Source organism: Papaver somniferum, chromosome 6 (genome assembly GCF_003573695.1).
Source record: "Papaver somniferum cultivar HN1 chromosome 6, ASM357369v1, whole genome shotgun sequence".
Classification (NCBI taxonomy): Eukaryota; Viridiplantae; Streptophyta; class Magnoliopsida; order Ranunculales; family Papaveraceae; genus Papaver; species Papaver somniferum.
This window is the reverse complement of record NC_039363.1, coordinates 474,974-494,686: the sequence shown is the minus strand read 5'-3', so window position 1 is coordinate 494,686 and position 19,713 is coordinate 474,974. Positions and strand designations below refer to the sequence as shown.

Here is a 19,713-nt window from a genome sequence, read left to right as displayed (position 1 = left end):
ACCCCGGGACCAAGTCCATAATTGAATAATCTTAGAATTAAGCCGATATACAAAATATAAACCAACTTCGTATAGTTGAGACCAAGCAACTACCCCTAGTTCACTCAGTTTCCTCATTATCCCTGTGCTTCCGACTTCGATGAGTGCACGCACTGGAACAATTCCTTTGTATCTTATTCCAAACAGTAAAGGACAACAAATTTGTTCGGTAACAAGTCTATCGATTCATTAAGATAAGATATCTCAAGTGAAATGCAAAGGATCTTCTAAACTATTTTGCCTGGTTAGATCAATCTAAATTTAAATACCGAAATAGTCAAGTCTGGATTCACAATCAATCAATATAGATCTTAAAGAAAAACTATAAAGCGATGCCGATCTCATGCAACTCATCAATCGAAAAAATCCGATTCTAGTTGGATCCCATCCGATCAAGGTTTGTGCAACACAAAGATATGAGAAACCAAATAAGAAATCTTCTTCGTCTTCAAATCTTTTATAATCTTCAATTAAGACCTGCACAACAACACTTTAATCTCTTGTGATCAATCACGCACAGAACAGAGTATTTTAACATGTATTATCACAATATGTCTTAAGATATACAAACAGTTCTAAAGACCTCGTCGATACTTCGATCTAGTTTTAGTGAATCTTGTATCAGAAGAGAAGATTCTCAAGCATAAACAAACTAGGTGCAATCAAAGTTTCAACAACTGTTAGTCAATCTAATCAAATCGAAAACTAATAAAACTGCAATTTTCTAGTTTCCCACCAATGGAACTCGTAGAGATTCTTAATACCACAGAAGTCTTTAAACGAGCGGTCGTAAGAGATTTCTCCTAATTAGGGTACTTTCCTCTCCGGATAGACGACTCCACCAGAAACAACAAAAATATAAAGTTTGTCTGGCTCTTAGGATAGTTTTCAAGAAATGCAAACTTATGTATTTATAGACCAAGGATGTTTGGACACCACGGAATTTCTAAAACCGAAAGTATTCTCAAGATATGCAATAAATGCCCATTCGGTTTTTGATAAGACCAAAATAAAAATCAAAGAAAACTTTATTTTCTCATCAGGTTCAAATTATTCAGACAATAACTTAGACCTTTCTCTTTAGACAAAACAAATACTAGGTTAGTTAACTAGCTTTTCTTGTCAAGGCATTCGATTAGATTTGAATAATTGAATCCTCCAATTTGATAAGTCTAACTAAGATCAAAATTAACTTAGGTTCTCTTATCCGGAATCGAATTGGACTAAACAAATGATCCCATATTTCTTTAAGCCATAAATAATACATACAAACCAAAACAAATTGACTTGCACAATTATTTTCTTAACCAGAAACAATTGAAACAAACATAGACATTACAACACTGCAATTGCACCGAAATTTCTTTAAGCAAAAACACTTGATACCCAATAATAAAGAAGATACCAAATAATAAGCCAAATAAACTGACACAATTTTTCTTAACCGGAAACAATTGAATCACATACACACACATCCATACACATCATAATGGAATATATCAATTGTACCGAAATTTTGTTAAGCAAAAGAAAAATATATGCAAGATAAACAGACTTTTCTTGAAAAAGAAAAAAACTAACCAAAAAATTCGTTAACTCGAATTCCGCATCCTCTTCTCCCCAGAAAGATATATCATTAAGCGCAAGTTCGAATAAGAACTCTCCCCAGTGTGTTGTCATCCTCTTGCAAGAACAAAAGAACAACAACAAAAGCAATCTTTACCAGAGAAAGGTTGAATCCGTTTTAAACTAATGCGTGCCAATAGAAAAATTTGAAAACCCGAAATACATATGTTATGCTAAAAACAACTCATGTAAACACAAATTGAATTGTGACTTTTCACATATGAGTTTCAATCGGAACACCTTATGATCCTTTGATAAATCCTACCAACATGGCTATAACTTAATCCCGCTAAATTAAAAAGCCACACAAACCATAAGGGTTACATCATATGATATTGAATATTATGGGTTAATGAAAACCGAAACCAGACATCCCATAAACCGAAAACACATAGCAAAAATATAGGCATTCTTGCACAGGCTATGTAATCGGAAACTATCACAAGAAAAACTATAAAATAATAATTTTATTCATAAATATTTATAGTTTTATTCAAAATAGACCTTATCCAATAATCGAAATAAATCAATACATTGATGTCTATTTTCTTCTAATCGTGTGTCTTGTGAAGGTTGCCTTCGAATTATGAATTCAAATTCTTCTGAGCACTTCCCTTTCCAATAGAATATTTCTTCATCTCAAAAAGTTGAGAATGAAGTTCAACGAGTACTTTTTTTTATTCCTTTATCATTATCTCATGATGTCTAGTATAACTTTTAACAGTCAGAATCTGTTTTTTCATAGAATCTTGAAGATTACCAGGTTGTGAGACATCTTGAGATTCAGTCATAACCGATGCACAAAGTGCTAAATCATCTATAAATGACCCATCCTTCACCGTTTTCTCCATTGATGCAAGATAGTCTTCTTTCAGATAAGAAGAATATAAATCTATAATATAAGATAGGAGAAAATCAAGGAGTGATATCATTTGGTTTATGGAAACCGAATATATTTATCCCAAAAGTGAAAGATATTGATCATGATATTATTGTTACCTACAAAAATAACAGACTTGTAAATTCTTCGCAAATTTATGCCTCCTCACAAATAATATTTTGGGCAACAAGTAAGGTACAATCTCCAACACAATCAGTGTGTGTTGAAGTGAGGGTTAATCTCACCACAGGTAACAAAAATTTCATTAGGATGATTTACGAACACAATAGATTGTGTTTCTTTATGTTCTTTCTTTCTCTTGTATTTGCAAGAGTCTACAACTTTTTTCCAGATCTAATAAACTCATCAGCCTTCAAAATATTTATGCCCTTACGAAGTGCCTTGATAAATCTATTTTGTTGGAGATTTCCATGGAAGTTTGCAGTATGGTTATTTCTTCCACATAAGAGCATCTCCAACTGTGGGTGCTACTAATCATACGTGGATTTTTTATCTACATCCTTATTTGTGGGGTTATGTATATGTAGCAAAAAGAATAGTGATTTTCTCATGAACCATCTCCAGTAGTGTGGGGTGTTAGTTTTAGGATTTCTAAAAATTTAAATTCTATGAGGAACTCTGATATTTTCCAAATGCGCTTCCAAAGATTATTACAAGGGGAAGACCTAAGTCCTCTAACATCCCAAGTAAGCAGATTTTGAAGTAAAGCTGTCATTCTTTGAAAGATCCCAAGCCCTCTTATCAGGAGTGCAAAACTTTCTTAAGGGAATAGAGATGATCTTCTCAACAAAAGCATCATCAAAGTTGGATTTTAGTCTATTAACATCCCACGATCTAGTGGTAGCATTAATAAAATAAGATCATTTAATATTAGGATCAGGGGTGGAGGGGGTACAAGAGGGTTAGGTGTGGCAGATACCAGAGATGGAATTCTTTTATCACACCAGGGGTCAATAAATTGACCATCCCCCATAATCCAGGAAATACAAGGTTTTATCATTTCCTTTATAACATGCAGATATTTCCAAGTCCATGAACAATTACTAGGACGTTTAGCATTTAAGAAGTTGGACTTGGGAAGTATCTAGCTTTCAGAATAGTCACCAAAAGGCAGTTACGATTTTCAATAATCCTCAAAGCATTTTTGGCTAGCATAGCGAGATTGTTTAACTATGCTTTCTGAAACATAAACCACCTTCAGACTTGGGAGAGCAGAGGATGTTCCAACCTAGAAGATGAAGTTTCCTATCTTTTGGGTTTAGAGTTTCTCCCCATCAGAACTTACACAGATGAAATCCATTTTTCCTAACCATCAGGGGTTAGCCCAGTTGGCCAGGAGCCCGACTCTCAAACAAGAGGTCAGAGGATCGAGTCTCCGCTCAAGAGTTTGCAGATCTCATGAAATAATCCTCTTATGTAATTTAAAGTTTAAGTTCTTAATGTATTTTCTGTCATATTTAAAAAAAAAAAAAAGGAATCAATTTTCCTACATAGGTGTTAGAGCATAGCTCAGTTGAACCCACCAAGCGTTGGTATGTCAAGTTTGATTGTCATATTTTAGTGAACCAAAACTCATGTTAAGAGTCGCTTGATTATGTACTAGAGTTAACTTTGTATAGATTAGCCTGAAAATATTAGGATATGAGACATTAAAAGTATTGCGAAGACTTGAAGAAGTGAAGAAGTAAGAAGCTACAACGTCAACATCATCCTTCCACTTGAGGTTAGTGATATTTAACTTGAACTGTTTAATTCCCTATCGTATCTTTCAAGTCGTGCATATTCAAAACAAAAATGCGTAGAATGAATGACACTATAGTTAGATATAGTATTAATGAATACAATATGAGGTTTATTCTTTAACCATTAAACTTTGTAGATAAGACATCGACATAATCGTTTGAATGCTATCTTGATTATGTATGGGTATAAGGTGAAGATTTCATCCTAGGGAACAATGTTTTACATTTATTTTAAGGAAGTAAATTCATGAACTTGTTTTGTGAATCGAAAAGGAAATCGCTAGGCATTATTGGTATTGTTATTCATTGCATATCTTTTGTACAACCAATATGTGTGATTAGTATGACCGCTCATGACTTGTTTATGTTCTTGGTAAAACTATTCACAAAGGCCTGACTTTTGTATTGGTATGACTTTTATTAGTGAAACTGATCTTAAGTAATCACCTGTTGGTATGATCGAGTTTGTGATTTTTTGTATAGACAACTCTGCGTAAAGGGGAACCGATCCTAGGAAGAGGTGCAACACATCACAAAGGGGAATCAATCTTTGTATGAGGTGCAACAAGTTTATATCAGAAAGGGGAACCAATTCTATGGACATTTGCAACAATTACAAGTTAGATACCATATATATGCGAGGAACAGATCCTAGTACCTAGTCAACCGAATTTTTGGAAAGCAAGTATGACTATGCACAGTACTCACATGGAGGTAGAACCAAAACTTGTTTTGGTAGAACCGTGAAACCCATGATTTGTGACTGAGTGTTCTTGATCAATCACATAGTTCTTGAAAGTCAGATGAACCAATTCTAAACTTGTTTGGAAGTGTGGAAAATCGGTTCCAAGGTTGTAAGTATGAAAGAGGACTTACAAAGTAAGGATGTCGATATACTTTAAACACTGCAATAATGCTTATATTTAATTGTTCAAAGTTATTCCTTAATAACTAAAGGAAGAAAATCCCAGATCGAATTAAAATAAATTGAGAATCTTTTATTTAAGGTTTTTAATTTTATTTTTGGAAAATGAAAATTAGTAATGTGCATTTGCTAGTTGGATATTTTCTAAGAGATTTTCGGTCATTATTTTGGACAAAGCATTTCCAGGAATTATGGAAACCGAATCTGGAATATATTGCATATCTTGAGAATATTTTCGATTTTGGAAATTCCTTGGTGTCTAAACTTCCCTGGTCTATAAATATGAAAGTCTGCATTTCTAACAAACTAATCCTTCGTATAACAAGAACTTCCTCAGTTGTGTTGTTACTGGTGAAGCCGCCTATTCGGAGAGGAGAGTAACCTAATTAGGCGAAATCTCTTATGAATGCTCAATTTTAAAGACTTCTTTGGGATTGAGAGTCTCTATTAGTACCATTGGTGGGAAACTATATAATTACTGTTTATCTTTTGTTTTCGATTGATTTGATTAACTGACGCTGGTTGAACATTCATTGCACCTAGTTTGTTAATGCTTGAGAATATTCTCTTCTTATATAAGATTCACTCAATCTAGATCAAAGTTTCAACGGGGATCTTTAGACTGTTTGTAGATCTAAAGACGTCTTGTGATAATCTATCGTTAACAGACTCCGTTCTGTGTGATTGATCACAAGAGATTCAAGTTGATAGTGTACAGGTGTTTATCGAAGATTTAAGAAGATTTGAAGACAAATAAGATTTTGAAGATTTCTGATTTGGGGTTCATAATATTTGGTGTGCACATTACTTGTTTCGATATAAGAGGATCCAACTATAATCGGTTTATCTTTGTGGTATATTAGATTGATTAGTTTTGTAGATCGGCATCAATACATTTCTTTGTGATTAAAAGTATTTATTGAAACATATTAACAATTACTTTGGTAATTAATCATAATATAGATCTAAGAACCTGACGAATGAGTTTATATGAGATAAATAGAATAGCTTTTGTCGAACTCATACCACTTGGTTGAGGAGAGTTGCTACCAAACAGATTTGTTGTTCCTTTACTGTTTGGAATACGAACCAAAGGAATTATTCCAAGTACGTGACTTATTCATAAGTTGGAGGCGTGGGAATACAAACGGAAATAGGTGAACTATAGGTTTAGTTGCTTGGTCTCAACTATATGAAGTTAGGTTTGATTTTGTATAGCGGATTAATCCTGAGAGTATTCAATTCTGGACAAGGTCCCGGGATTTTTGTACATATGTGGTTTTCTCGTTAACAAAATCTTGTTGTGTCATTTACTTTTATTTTCCGCAATTATAATTGTTGTTATTATAATTTAAAGTAAGCTACACAAATGTTAATTCCTATTTACTTGATAAGTAATCCTATTGTGTTTGGTTAAGTTCGAACCTTTTTATCAAGTAAACATACTTCGTTGTTGTATTGTCTCGATCTTGTATCCATAGACGATCACACGAGGTGTGAACCGATTTGTTGCACTGTCTCGACTTAGTCCATAAACAATCACTTTCGGATAAATGACTTATAGGTAGGAAAAGTTTTAGATTGAGGTACATTTGGGTACCCTCGTCTTTTCAATATGTACTTTGGAGTAAGAAAGGCCCTTATTTGGTATAGGGTGTCAGGACCCAGCTTGGGCTGCCAAGTTCAGTTAAGGGACACCCAGGTTATGGGGTCTAGTAATCGGTTTAGTATAATGAGTATCTAAATTATAATTTATAGTAGCCGTAGCTAATCTTGATTAGTACCCTCCATGTGAGTCACACGAGTTGCGAGTTAGGTTAGTCTTTATATTCCCTTCTTTGTTGTAGAACTCATTATGAAATTAATCAGTAAAATTATCTTCCGCTCTCAAAATTCTGTTCTCCCCAATCCAATCTATATCCTTAGATATCCTGAGTTATTTCTGTGCTAATTTGTAAGGCAGGTCCTTACATAGAGGGATAGCCTGCCCAATGGCAGTCTGAGACAGAAGTTTATAGAACCAAATAGAGATTCTAGCATCGACAGATTGAAGAAAACCCACATGGGTTTGGATTTTATAAGCTAGGATTACAGTAAGAGTGCCAAGATATTTTTCTCTTAAATCTCTGTTATGAATATCAAGAATGTCGGAAGGTTGGTTTTTTAAGACTCAGAGATTTTCTTACTAAAAAGAATACCAGACTTGTCAAAATTTATTTCCTGACCAAATGCCAAACAATACTTTTGAAGGTACTCTTTGATAGTATGGAAATCTTTGATAGTAGCTTTAGAAAAGAGTAAGGAATCATCGGCAAAAAGAGGCGTGTCGTGGCAGAGGCATCTTTGCACACTTTAATGCCTCCAACCAAACCTTTCCTAGTAAGAGCCTCAGAACAAATGATTAAAGATAAGGGGATATAGGGTCTTCTTGTCTTACTCCTCTCTCAGGTTTGATAAGCCCAATAGGACTGCCATAGAGGAGGACAAAATAAGAAACAAAAGAAAGACACTGATTTATAAGCTTAACCCAGTGATCAGCATACCCATTTTTTGTAAAACATTTTCAACAAAAGATCATTCTAGCTTAACATAAGCTCTAGACATATCAAGTTTTATGAAAATTATGCCATCTGTTTTCTCTTAATGATTAACAACGAATATTATCAGAAATACTCCTCTTAAGAATAAAAGAACTTGATGTTGAAAAATAATGTTGTTCATTAATCTATTGGCCAGATTCTAAGAAAGGATCTTATAAATAAAATTACAAACCTCTATGTGGCGATATTGGGAGACCACCTCAGCAAGAGGAACTTTGTAAATAAAAGCAATATTAATATGATGGCTAGGTGTGTCTGTTATAACTTATAACACACAAGCTCCTTGATAGAAAGTGTCTGTTATAATTGCACAGTATTTAACAAATCTTGCTTCTCAGCATATTAATCAAACCATGAAAACACGCACACGTAAGTTCCCAACTTCTTACGATTTGACCACGTATCCAACAGATGAATATTTTAGTATTATAATTACCAAACTGCCGTTGACTGAATCTCACCGGAAACAAGGGTCCTCATCTTCTCCTTTCTTTCTTTCACAGAAGTTTGTGGAACAAATCTTAGGAAAAACGACAATCTCTCACAACCAGAAATCGGGAGAAATCTCGTAAACACATGTAGCAGAATACTGGCAACCATGAATTCCGATAGATGCTTCACAAGGGCACTTGGCCCAAACTCAGTCACCTTTCCCAGTTACCCCGAAGGTAGGAACTAGGCTAACATAACAGATGAAGAGAACTGAAAAAGAAAAGTAATATAAACCGATTGATTCAAGGATTAACTGATTAGTGTTTAAATTTCATGCGGAGAGAAAAATAAATTCATTGCCGGAATAGTCGCCTGAAACTGCCGAGAGGGCCACCCTAAGTTAGGACATTGTCCCAAACAAATCATTGTCGGAACATGTTCAGTCCTGTCTGATGAAATGTCCCAAACAAATCATTGTCGTGTGCCTTAAAAAGTGATTATAAATATACCAGATTATGTGCATTAGAAACAGCGCAAAAACTCAGCAACACCGAAAATGACTCCAGAAGAGTCGATAAACAGATATTTAGCCATCGATTGGAAACACTACTTTAACACTGGAAAAAAAACAAAATTATTTGATTACAGAAGAACTATAGCCTAAGAATATAGAGACAGGTCCGTGAAGAAACTTCCATTAGAACAGTAAAACTATATCTTAGCATATTAGATTAGCTGATATTTATTGCCTTACTTATATCACCCTCTTCCTCCTATGGCATCTTTTTGCTCCCCCTGATAACAATATAGAAAACATGATCAATTATCACACCAGGATCACAGGAGACATATAAAACAACTACTAGAGGGTGGTCTTCCAATAGATTAAAATACATTTCCCCAAGTTCATTTCATCCATAGAGCAATAAACACCTATAATTAGCTTACACACTTCTACAACTTCGGAAGATTTTAACTCAGCGTACTCCTGCTTTTTATTATGGTGGTGATTGCTTCAAAAGACTCTTTAAATTGAATATAACCTGCTTTTTATTATGGTGGTGGTTGCTTTAAGAGACTCCTTAAATTGAACATAACAGTTTTATATCACAAGAAGTAGACAATCTAAAATCTAATATGTAAGTTAACAAATTTCATACAAAGATCAGTGATTCAGTTTATTTGTAAAGGGAAACAAACAGAAAAAAAACCCGGAACTTAGTCGAAAAATTGAGGGCACGCCAAATAACACGAATTCCGACCAATCAAACAAATGAATTATAAACATCCTTTAGACTAAAACTTAACAGACCTATGGCAAAAGTGTCGTGGTTCCAGATGCATAGACGAAGTAAGGTAACCATCAATACATAACTACATGTTAACTTGAAAATCCGCGAAACCATAAACATTAAATGCACTGGCAGAATGATGTACATTCGCAGTACGACAGACATTCGACCGCACTGCATTACAGTATCCAGTCATGGTACGGATTATTCAAAGATCAAGAAGTTTAAAAATTTTATTTGCTTAGCTCTTTATAGAAAGATGAGAACAACGACAGTAAGGACTATAACATACTGATTGACTATTTCAGCAACCAATAACAAGAAAAGTGACAAGCAACTCACATTCGAAAATGTACAAGAGCGGATGGCCATAGATGCTCTTCGATTGCCTCAAGCACCTGACGATGTAGAAGCAAGCGAACATTAACATCCTGTGTTAGGAAGGAAACAGAATTGCAGAGTCGCTAGCTTCATTGATTTAAAAAATGTTGGAATTTAGGAGAACGAATAGAAACTGAGAAAAAGTATCCATAGTAACTCTAAGATCAAGTAGAAAGTCTTCCGCTGTACACGCCGATACATTGTTATAACTAGAGAAGAATATGGTTTATTATTGCAACTTAAGTGGCTCAAAACTCGGAAAAAGTGAAGACATTCATTACCTCATCACGAGGCTTTTTTGGAAGATCTTTGTCTTGAGGATCAAAGAACCGTGTAAAGAAGCTGTACTCAGAAGACATATAGAGAGGGTGAATATCAGCATACTTGGCATAACAATATTTCTGAACAAATTGAAAGGAAATATGCCTAGAGAATGTATACTGATCAATTACGAATGTATACTGATCAATTGCAATTTACTGCTACCCTGTACCATCTGCTATCTAAGTTTTTACATTGTTAAGTGAACTACAGTCTGCAGAGCAAATGATCCAAACAGTTGAACCACAAAACTGTACGGTGACCAGAAATTATCTGAAACCTTATACCAAACATGAACTCGAAAGCAAAATTAACATGAAGCAAAATTTCATAAACACGAAATAAGCTTCATGAGGAAAGTAATCGATTGCAAGAATGTACCATTACCAAACATGATCAATTTGTCGATTATCCCCAATCATATTACACTATCTCAAATAACGTGTACCCATATATTTGCTAAAGCAGAAACTACAAGTGTGATATTGCGAATTATGTATGAGATGGAGAATGCAACAGATTTAGTGTGAATGCGATGTTGAAACTATGCTTTTGAAAACTTTGCCCAGCTATGTCTTCAAGCCCCATCTTTACTTAAACTATCCATATGCTGTTATTACTATCTTCTGTAATTTTGAGGATGAAGCTGCCTTTGCTTCGGGTGGTAAACAATCAATGATTCATTTAGGAAAAAGTAGTCCATGTCCGTAACAAAAAGAAACAAACTACTAAGAATGAATCTATCACTATTGGAATTCTTAATGGAGCCTTTTATCAAGACAATGAATTATAACCATACAAACAATGAGTTGGATGACAATGAATTATACTCCGGAATAGCATAAATTTATGAAGTCTGGCGTGATTAGAGAACAAACCTATTACCAATATCCATAAGCGCAGGATCCTCAGTTTCTGATCCAATTGTGGTGCCCTTCACAAAAACAATAATAACTATTATAATTATATTAACACGTGAAAGTTAAGATGTAATGAAGAGTAAGTATTCCCTTACCGTCCCCTTCTTCCACAAGATTTTAGTTCCAGATTCATTAACTATTCCTTTGTGGGTGTGGGAGTATATCTTTTTGAGGAATAAATTTTCGAAATACTGATTCTTTTTGAAGAACTGCAGTAAAAAAAACAGCATATTTACCTGAGTTGGATAAAAATACAAGAGCACAGAGCAACATCAAGTAACTTGGGAGGAGGGAGATATAATAGAAGAAACTTACAAAAGTAATAGATTTCTGATTGTGGCCATCATCAACAACTACAGATTCTAGAAACTCGATTATCTGCATCGAATATAGAGAAGGGGAATATGTAAATCTAAAGATTTAGCAGATGTCAGGCTAATCAACAAAATCCTTATAAATCTATACAACACAATGGAGAAAAAATTCTGAAATTCCAGTTAATGTAAGATGCACCTTTTCGTCTCCGTCACTCAAGTGTTTTCGGAGATTTTTAAAACCCAGAAACTACAAACAATAACATTCTTAAGTCAAATATAGACATGATATTAACAAAATGTGGACCAAAATTCAAATTCTGAGAACATCAGGATAGGATAGATTACTAACAGCAGTCTTCCAGAAATGAGGAATGGATTTGATATGCTCACTTCTTTCGTCATAGAGAGCCTTGCGTGAGTCATAATACTTGCGCTTCACTGCCAGCATCTCCTCATCTTCCTTTACCTTCTTCTTAAATTCCTTCTTCAATGCCAACTTTTGACGCCGTGACTTCTCAATAATCTATGTGTTAACACTCCTTAGGAATCAATCAATTTTATAAATAAACGTGAAATTAAATTTGTTCTGGGATTACCTTCTTAAGCTTATCTTCAATTTCTCTCCCCTTGTTTATACATTCGTCAAGCTCTTTGTCGTCACACAACTGCATCGTGATTATTTCTTTCGTTTTCTTCAACCCAATTCGGTAGCGCCGATGAGTCTAATTACAAACCCTAACTCAAACATTGGGGAATTGGGGGAAATAAGCTCTATTTTTCTCTTGACCGGTGATTCTAAAGTGTACCGCGGAGAAAGGCCTCTTTGATGCCCCAAAGCTCAACAATCACCACGAGCCCACTGTGGGTCCCACACAAAAGCTTTGGGAGCGAAAATCCGGTACATCCAGCATCATCGAAAGTGGAATCTTTTCTGAAAAGTTTTGACTTTTTTAAATGAAAATTATGATTCCCAACAAGATTCCTAATTTTTTGGTTTGTTCACTTTCTCGATCTGAACCTTGTAGGGTGATAAATTTTGGTATCAACTTGCCAAATGTGCTTTTGCTGGGATCAGTCGGATGGGAATAGTTCATTTTTCTGATTACTAATTTTTCACCCGTGTAATATACGGGTCTGTTTATTGCTTATGAATTATTGGATGCTTATTATAAATAATATTATGAAAAGGGATGACAAATCCCTCAATATGATATTCTTCTTACAAATAAAAACCAATAACCTAATATTGAGAGAAGGAAAAAATACAAAAAGGGCTAAAACTAATATAAACTCTAAGGACCCAATGCAATGAAAATGAATATTTTCTTAACATTTTTCCACTTCCTTCATATCCTGGACTTAAAAATGTTATGTCGGTATATGCAAGGAACGGTTGCTGTTTTGGATGCAAAGCATCTTTTGTTTTCTCTTTGTCTTGATAGAGTATCATAAGTATTAACTTCTTTTATTTTCTTTTTATCTTGGTAAAGAGTATCATAATTATTGACTTCCAAGACCATGAACATGTTTGATCCGGTTTCTACATTAAACCCCAAAAAAACACATCGTAAAAATACATTATATCATTATGCAATGTATCAAGATATTTCTTTTTTGAACAGACCACTATAATAGGTATATCACTTTTGATGTTTGTGAAAAGCCGATGAATATTCCCATGCTTGTCACTATATTTTGGATGGTCAAACCTCCTCCGTTGAGTATATCAGTTGGAAGCTTAGCCCAAGTAATGAGCCACATAGAAAACACGATTCTCGTGGAATGTTCAAATTAATTCTAAATTATCAGAAGGGGGTGGGTGGGGAATTAGGTGCGATTCATGTCTGTAATATAACCAGAGTTTATCCTTGAATTACTTTAAATAAACTATCCCTTGTACGACCACTAACATTCTTGTAGTATTATTCCAAGAAAAGTGTACATGAATACAATTTTTCATATGTGCAAAATACTTTTTTTATTTTGCTTTCACTGGGAAAGTTTGCTTAGGTCATGCGAAGAGCACGATGGAGTATTAATTTTTGATCAAAAGTATGTTACCTCATGAATATAGTTTTTATTTTGTTCCTCATTCACCACTAATCCATTAGTCCTGTCAGTAGCCTGATTTACACCAACTCTTACATCATTCGTGTAACGTGGATAGTTGCATTGCATTTAGCGCAGTATGGAATTGCGCCTCCAAAGTGATCCAACAGAATCTATCGTATCGAGCCAAATTCATAGAATTGGCATATGTGGATGGAAAAAACGGCACATATGGTCATTTGTTTTTCATATGTGCTATGCACGGATCTGTTTCTCACTGATATATTATTGGATTCATGTTTTAAAAATAATTTCATTATAATTTTTCTTATAAAAAAGTTGACACCAATAGAACAAAATAATGATCCCAAAAACTAATAAAACATTTTTTTGATGGGTACTAATAAAATATTAAATAATCTAATAAAAAAATTTAATCGGAAAAAATAATAGTACTTAAAAATTCTTGGACTTGCAACCCATATAATATTAAACATTCTGGCTATATATATCAACTAAAAATTATGCAATAAAGTGTTCTTTAATATCAGAGCTCATTCTTTTGTATTTGTATACTCTTGCCGCTTCGATATACAGTGGAACTTCATTAAACTAAATCGTGATGAATTAATAATTTCGTTAAGATAATATTTTTTTGCCAATTACGACTTGGGTCAGTGTGTTAAATCAAAAGATAGCACCTACGGTTAGTTGTTTTTGTTCACATTTATAATACACCAAACTTCATCATAAATTTTTCTACTTCCTTGAAAAGTTCCGAAAGGATTTTATTGTGTTTTTTTCCTTATTTTAGTTTTAACATTAAAGTATATACATTTTATACATATAATATGCCTTAAAATAATTAGAAATTGTTTTGATATTACACACTTAATATTTAATGTTAGATTTGGTATGTTACGATATAATAATAATTTGTTAATTTAAATTATAAAGTGATGTCCCTAACTTATTAATTTTTGAGTTGAAAATAAAATTTCTAAATATTTGATATTACACACTTAATATTTAAAGTTAGATTTGATATATTTTGATATAATAATAAATTATTAATTTAAATTAATACATTGCTAAATTGGTAGAATTTAGCAATCTCAGAGCAACTGCAGTGGTGCGAGTATAATCAAAGATCAAAGATCAAAAAACCGGACCAAATTTGAGTTTAGTCTGCATTGTGACTCTACGGGATGAAGACTAAATTTGATCGAGCGTAAAATAAATCACCGCATGAAAACGGGCGGATAATTCAGTTATGTTTGATTTGTGGGCGGACATATAAATTACTTTTGAGACGGGCGTATGTTAAATTAACGCCTGACCACAGGCGTAAGTGTAAATTACGTTTCATGTGGGACGGGTTTTTAAATCACGCCCGTTTATCAAGCGGATGATCATATCACCGTGCCAACGCACGTAAAATAAAATTACGCCTGAGTTTAACACGTTTCTTGAGCACGTGTATATACAGAGACGGGCGTAAAATAATATTACGCATGAGAGGGACGTAAAATCCTTGTACGTCTGAAACGGGGTGTAACTTTGGTGTATGCCTGATTAGTGGGGCGTAAATTTTTTTTACGCCTGAGTGGGACGTAAATTGTGTGTCCGCCTGAGTGGGACGTAGATTCCGTGTACGCCTGAGAAGGACATAAATTCAGTGTACGCATGAATGAGGCGTAAATATGGTGTACGCTTGTTAGTTTGGGCGTGATTTTAATCACCGCCTCTTCCACCAATCACACTCCATTCACCGCCCCTCTATGCAAATCACACTCCTCCTCTTCTACGTTCATCTTCTTCTTCTGGTTATCTTCTTCTTTTCCCTAAACTTTCTTTCTTAAAAAAAAAAAAACCTAGTAAACCCACATTTCCCATAAGAGAAATACACAGAAAAAAAAACCCATAATCTTCTTCTTTACTGTTTTTTGGTAAAGTGATTAAAAATCCAGGTATGTCTTTTCTAATTTATTTATCTCTGTATAGTATTATGTATTGTATTTGTTGTGAATTTAATTAGGGTGTTGATTATTGAACTGATATTGGGGTGTTAGATTATTTATTGTATTCTGTTTACTGAACTGATATTGTATTCTGTTGTGAATTGAAACAAAATTTAATTAGGGTGTTAGATTATTTATCTCTGTTTACTTTAGGGATTCGATTTTCTTTTCTTGTAGGAAACAGAATTTAATGCTTGAAAATATTCACATGCGACTCCATCATTAGATTCGACTTTTGTAAATATGCTTATACCCATTCATGAAAACCTGTTAAAATCCCAGAATGAAAACTCAAAGCTTTGCCCTGTTAGTATTTCGTTGACTCGAAAAACTTTTTTTTTTTACTGTCTATGGTCAAATGCTTTGGGAAATTGAAAATGAGATAATAAGTAGACAATTTCATTAATCTCCATTAGATGTCTACTAAAAAGCAAAAGAAAATTTAAGTTTGATAACACATGCATATTGATTACACGGAGAATTTGATAATGATAATGTTGGGGACTACTTGGAGATTGGGCTCTGCATATATGTTGTTAAGCATGCTGCTCCATGAGGGCAAAGCTTTGATTTTAGTAACCAGTTTATGAAGTTGATGTGTTGGAGAAAGTCCCAGTTATGGACTTATAAAATTATGGAATTTTACACCGGTGAAATTTTGTTTGGTTAAATGTATGTGTATTATGATTTGTGGGTTGGCCTTTTATTTATGAAATTCTTTTTATCATGTTTGTGCGTAGAATGAGCAAGTTTATATCGAGATTCAGTGGTCGTCAAAATACCAACAAGAGACAAAAATCTGCGGAAGATGATTACAACTTAATGATAGACGCTTTTAAGTGTCTAATTTGCCCTCAATGTTACGTATTGTTAGTACTCGGTTTCGTACTTATTATGGTGTTTTGTGTGTTTTTAGGTATTTTTTGGAAATAAACATTTTTGGAAAAATCGGCTCGAAAAGTTGCCCGGGCCTCGTCGGAGGAAATTTGTTATTCGGACTCTCATTTTGGTTAAGAGGCAACCCAATTACTAAGGGGAACCTCAGTTGGGCATTTGCTATCTACACTCGAGTTCAGGATAGGGGGACACCCTTTTTTCTTCGTTTGAAATTTGTTTTGGCGGGAAACCAAGAACATGCTTCTGGTGAATTTTCAATCGATAAAATGAAGGTGTTAGACGGAGATTAAATGGCTGAAATTTGGTGGGATTGTTCCTGGGACATATAGAAATCTATTTCAAGTGTCGGGTTCGATCAAATTTGGCTAGAATTGGCTAGGGAATCCACGAGCTCAAAACAGAGCTACACACACAGGGAGATGATAAACACGCATCTTGGCGAGTTGTAGGCGTGTTCTGATGGTGTCGAAGTGTTCAAGCAACACTTTGGGTCGTGTAGAATCAATTTGGAGCGTGTAGGGGGGAAGTTTACGCCAGAAATTCGAAGTATGGTAAAAAAATATTCGGAAGATATTGTTATTCACTGCCCGCATAATGAAGATTTATATTGGGGTTATGGGAGAGATTTTGAGCTGTTGTTGGGTATAAATAGGCTCTTTGGGTCTACTAGAGAGGCTAGGAAGTAACGGGAGATATTTTAGAGCAATATAGAGACCACAAGACGCGTGAGAAAAATCTCCAGGGAAGAAAATTTCTGGTGCTGCGAAGGAGGAAGAACACGAAGAACAAACGTGCAGTAACCGTCGTTTACTGACAGTCGTAGATGCAACGGATGTGGGTCGTAAAACGCAACAACGACATTTCAGTTTGTTTATCGTTATTTTCTTTGTAACGGTTGAACAACGCCTTTGCAACATTTATTTCTGTTGCGATTTTTCTGTTCAATTGTTTTACTCCCTTCAATCAACTTTTGAGCTTAATACATGTATTTTGAGATTATGATTAATATAAAGAGCTAAACCCAATCCCAGGGGTGACGGAGGAAGCCTTTCTCACAATATTTATGTGGTAAATTTTATTTGATTAAATTTTGCAATATTTATATATGATTAATTGCATTGAAAATAAATGATTCAAATGATTTTTATTAATCAAATATATTTTCTCTTGATAATACATGCTTAGTTTTATACCCTTGATTATTATGCTTGCAACTAATCTTTGATATTTTGAGAATCTGCTTTTCGCAATAGTTAGAATCAAAACAATTATTTAATTTGCATAATAAAAAATAAATAAAATTACATAAATATTGTTGAATGGTGGAATCATCACCCCTATTTTCTCCATAAAAATTCACATCAACTTGTTATATTTTGCTTCATTCTTACAACTTATTTAAATCTAAAAAATATATATTTTCCCTTCACAAGTTCGAAAGAACCCAGTCTTACCACTACAACTACAACCCCATTTGAAATCACATCACTTAATCTCTACCGGTCAACTTGAGGAGGTCGATGTTCCCGGGTTAGGGAGGTTTCCTATAGTGGAAGATGATAAGCCGCACGCTACTCAGGACATTACATTTTCAGAAAGGCCAACATTTAAGTTTCAACATCGTGGATGTCTGACATCGGTAATTCATTATTATAAATTTATTTTAATACACTATCCTAGAGTTAAATATTTGATTGAAAAAGCGGGATGGAAAAAATTGTTGAACATAGAGTGTAGCGATACCCAACATTCCGTTGTTGATTATATTGTTGAGAGGTTTTGGGATATAACCAACACAATCCATTTTCCATTTTGTGAGATGGGGTTCACACTATTAGATTGGGTCATGTTAACTGGGCTGAGTATCGGTGATGGTTATGTAGTTCCGTATGATTCAAGCCTGTACCAATTTGACTATGTATGTGAGAAGATTTTTTCGGATAACACATGGAACAATAGGCGCGTCGTGGGTATCAAACTCACTTACAATTATGTATTTAAGCTCATACTTCAAAGAAGATAAGTTGGTGGCGGCTAATGAAGATTCTCTCCTCGCCCATATAATAGAAATTTCCTTTTTTATGTATGTTTTGGGTCAACTTTTCTTTTCTAATGCAAGAACTATGTTGATGTTGGATGGTTAGCTGCTTTTGAAGATCTTGATAAAATACACGACCTTGACTGGGGCGGTAATGCCTTTTCAAGATTGTATGCGGGACTCCGACAAGCTTGTAGGAAACAACAAAAGGCACTAAGTGGACCCTTCCAAATACTAGAGGTAAATTGCTAATCGATTTTTTTTTAAACTTTCAACATATAGTATTTTTTTTTTCAAAGTTTATTTCGTTGGATATATTAATTTGATTCATTAATTTTATGGACTAGTTTTGGGGGTATGAATACCTAGGCATATGTCGACCATTCATCGCAATGATTGGTAATGAACAGAAATGTCCTGTAATTTCTACATGGAATGGACGGAGGAGTCAGAATGATATTATTCGTTGTAGGATTTTACTGAATAAGTTGACGGTTGACCAAGTGACATGGCACCGATGGGAATCATACACCGACGTCCTCAGTTCTGAGATGGAAAGTCTGCTAGGAGGCTGTCAGACTCGAGATGGATATTTTCTTGGAATGGCGTTGTGAGTTAGACATGATTTTTTATATTATACCATTAATATTAACCGTCAATAACATAGTTTTTTATTTTTCGTTATTTATCTAATTAATAACGTACTTACTACAATTGTATTCCCTTTTTGGTTATACAGCATAATGTTTACATGGGAGAAAGATGTTGGAGGCAAAGCCATCCCTCGTTTGGTGTTCCCATCAAACTACATGTAATTGGGCATTTAGGTGATGACCAAGCAAAACTCCTGCTAACGGACGGTTATGTTGATGCAACCGAGGTGGTGCAAGTTGTGCAATATGAAGTATATTTAGAGTATTGGAAAAAGGTTACTAATTTCAGAAAATATGTGACACATCCTGATTGGGAAGTCCAAACATATGGGTATGGCGGTGACTTCTATTCTACCGAACTTGAAAAACCAGATGAACATGTTATTATTCCGCCTCAACAACAATTATCGCCCTTAAGTATTCGTTCATCTTTACATTGTAAATTCAAAAAAAAAAAAAATTCTCATATATTTCATTTTTTCATGACAGGGCGATACTTACGCATTATTCCAAGAATATGCTGATTTTGCTAAACAATTTCGAGATTTTACATTACGAC

The 19,713-nt window shown here is 34.3% G+C and overlaps 1 protein-coding gene across 3 annotated transcripts; it reads right to left on the bottom strand.

Moving 5' to 3' along the window:
- Positions 1-8,603: 8,603 nt before the first annotated feature.
- LOC113286622 (NAP1-related protein 2-like) lies at positions 8,604-12,278 on the bottom strand. 3 transcript variants are annotated; one of them, XM_026535189.1, is made up of 9 exons: positions 12,093-12,278; positions 11,846-12,019; positions 11,693-11,743; positions 11,495-11,557; positions 11,275-11,388; positions 11,138-11,193; positions 10,220-10,280; positions 9,900-9,955; positions 8,604-9,060 (listed from the first exon to the last, which is right to left on the bottom strand). In XM_026535189.1, the coding sequence occupies exons 1-9, from the start codon at positions 12,165-12,167 to the stop codon at positions 9,039-9,041; spliced, it is 672 nt and encodes a 223-aa protein (XP_026390974.1). In that variant the 5' UTR covers positions 12,168-12,278; the 3' UTR covers positions 8,604-9,038. The 3 variants fall into 3 exon arrangements, with proteins under 3 accessions (XP_026390974.1, XP_026390973.1, XP_026390975.1); XM_026535188.1 differs by having other exon boundaries at positions 11,145-11,193; XM_026535190.1 differs by having other exon boundaries at positions 11,145-11,193; positions 11,846-12,007; positions 12,093-12,272.
- Positions 12,279-19,713: the final 7,435 nt, after the last annotated feature.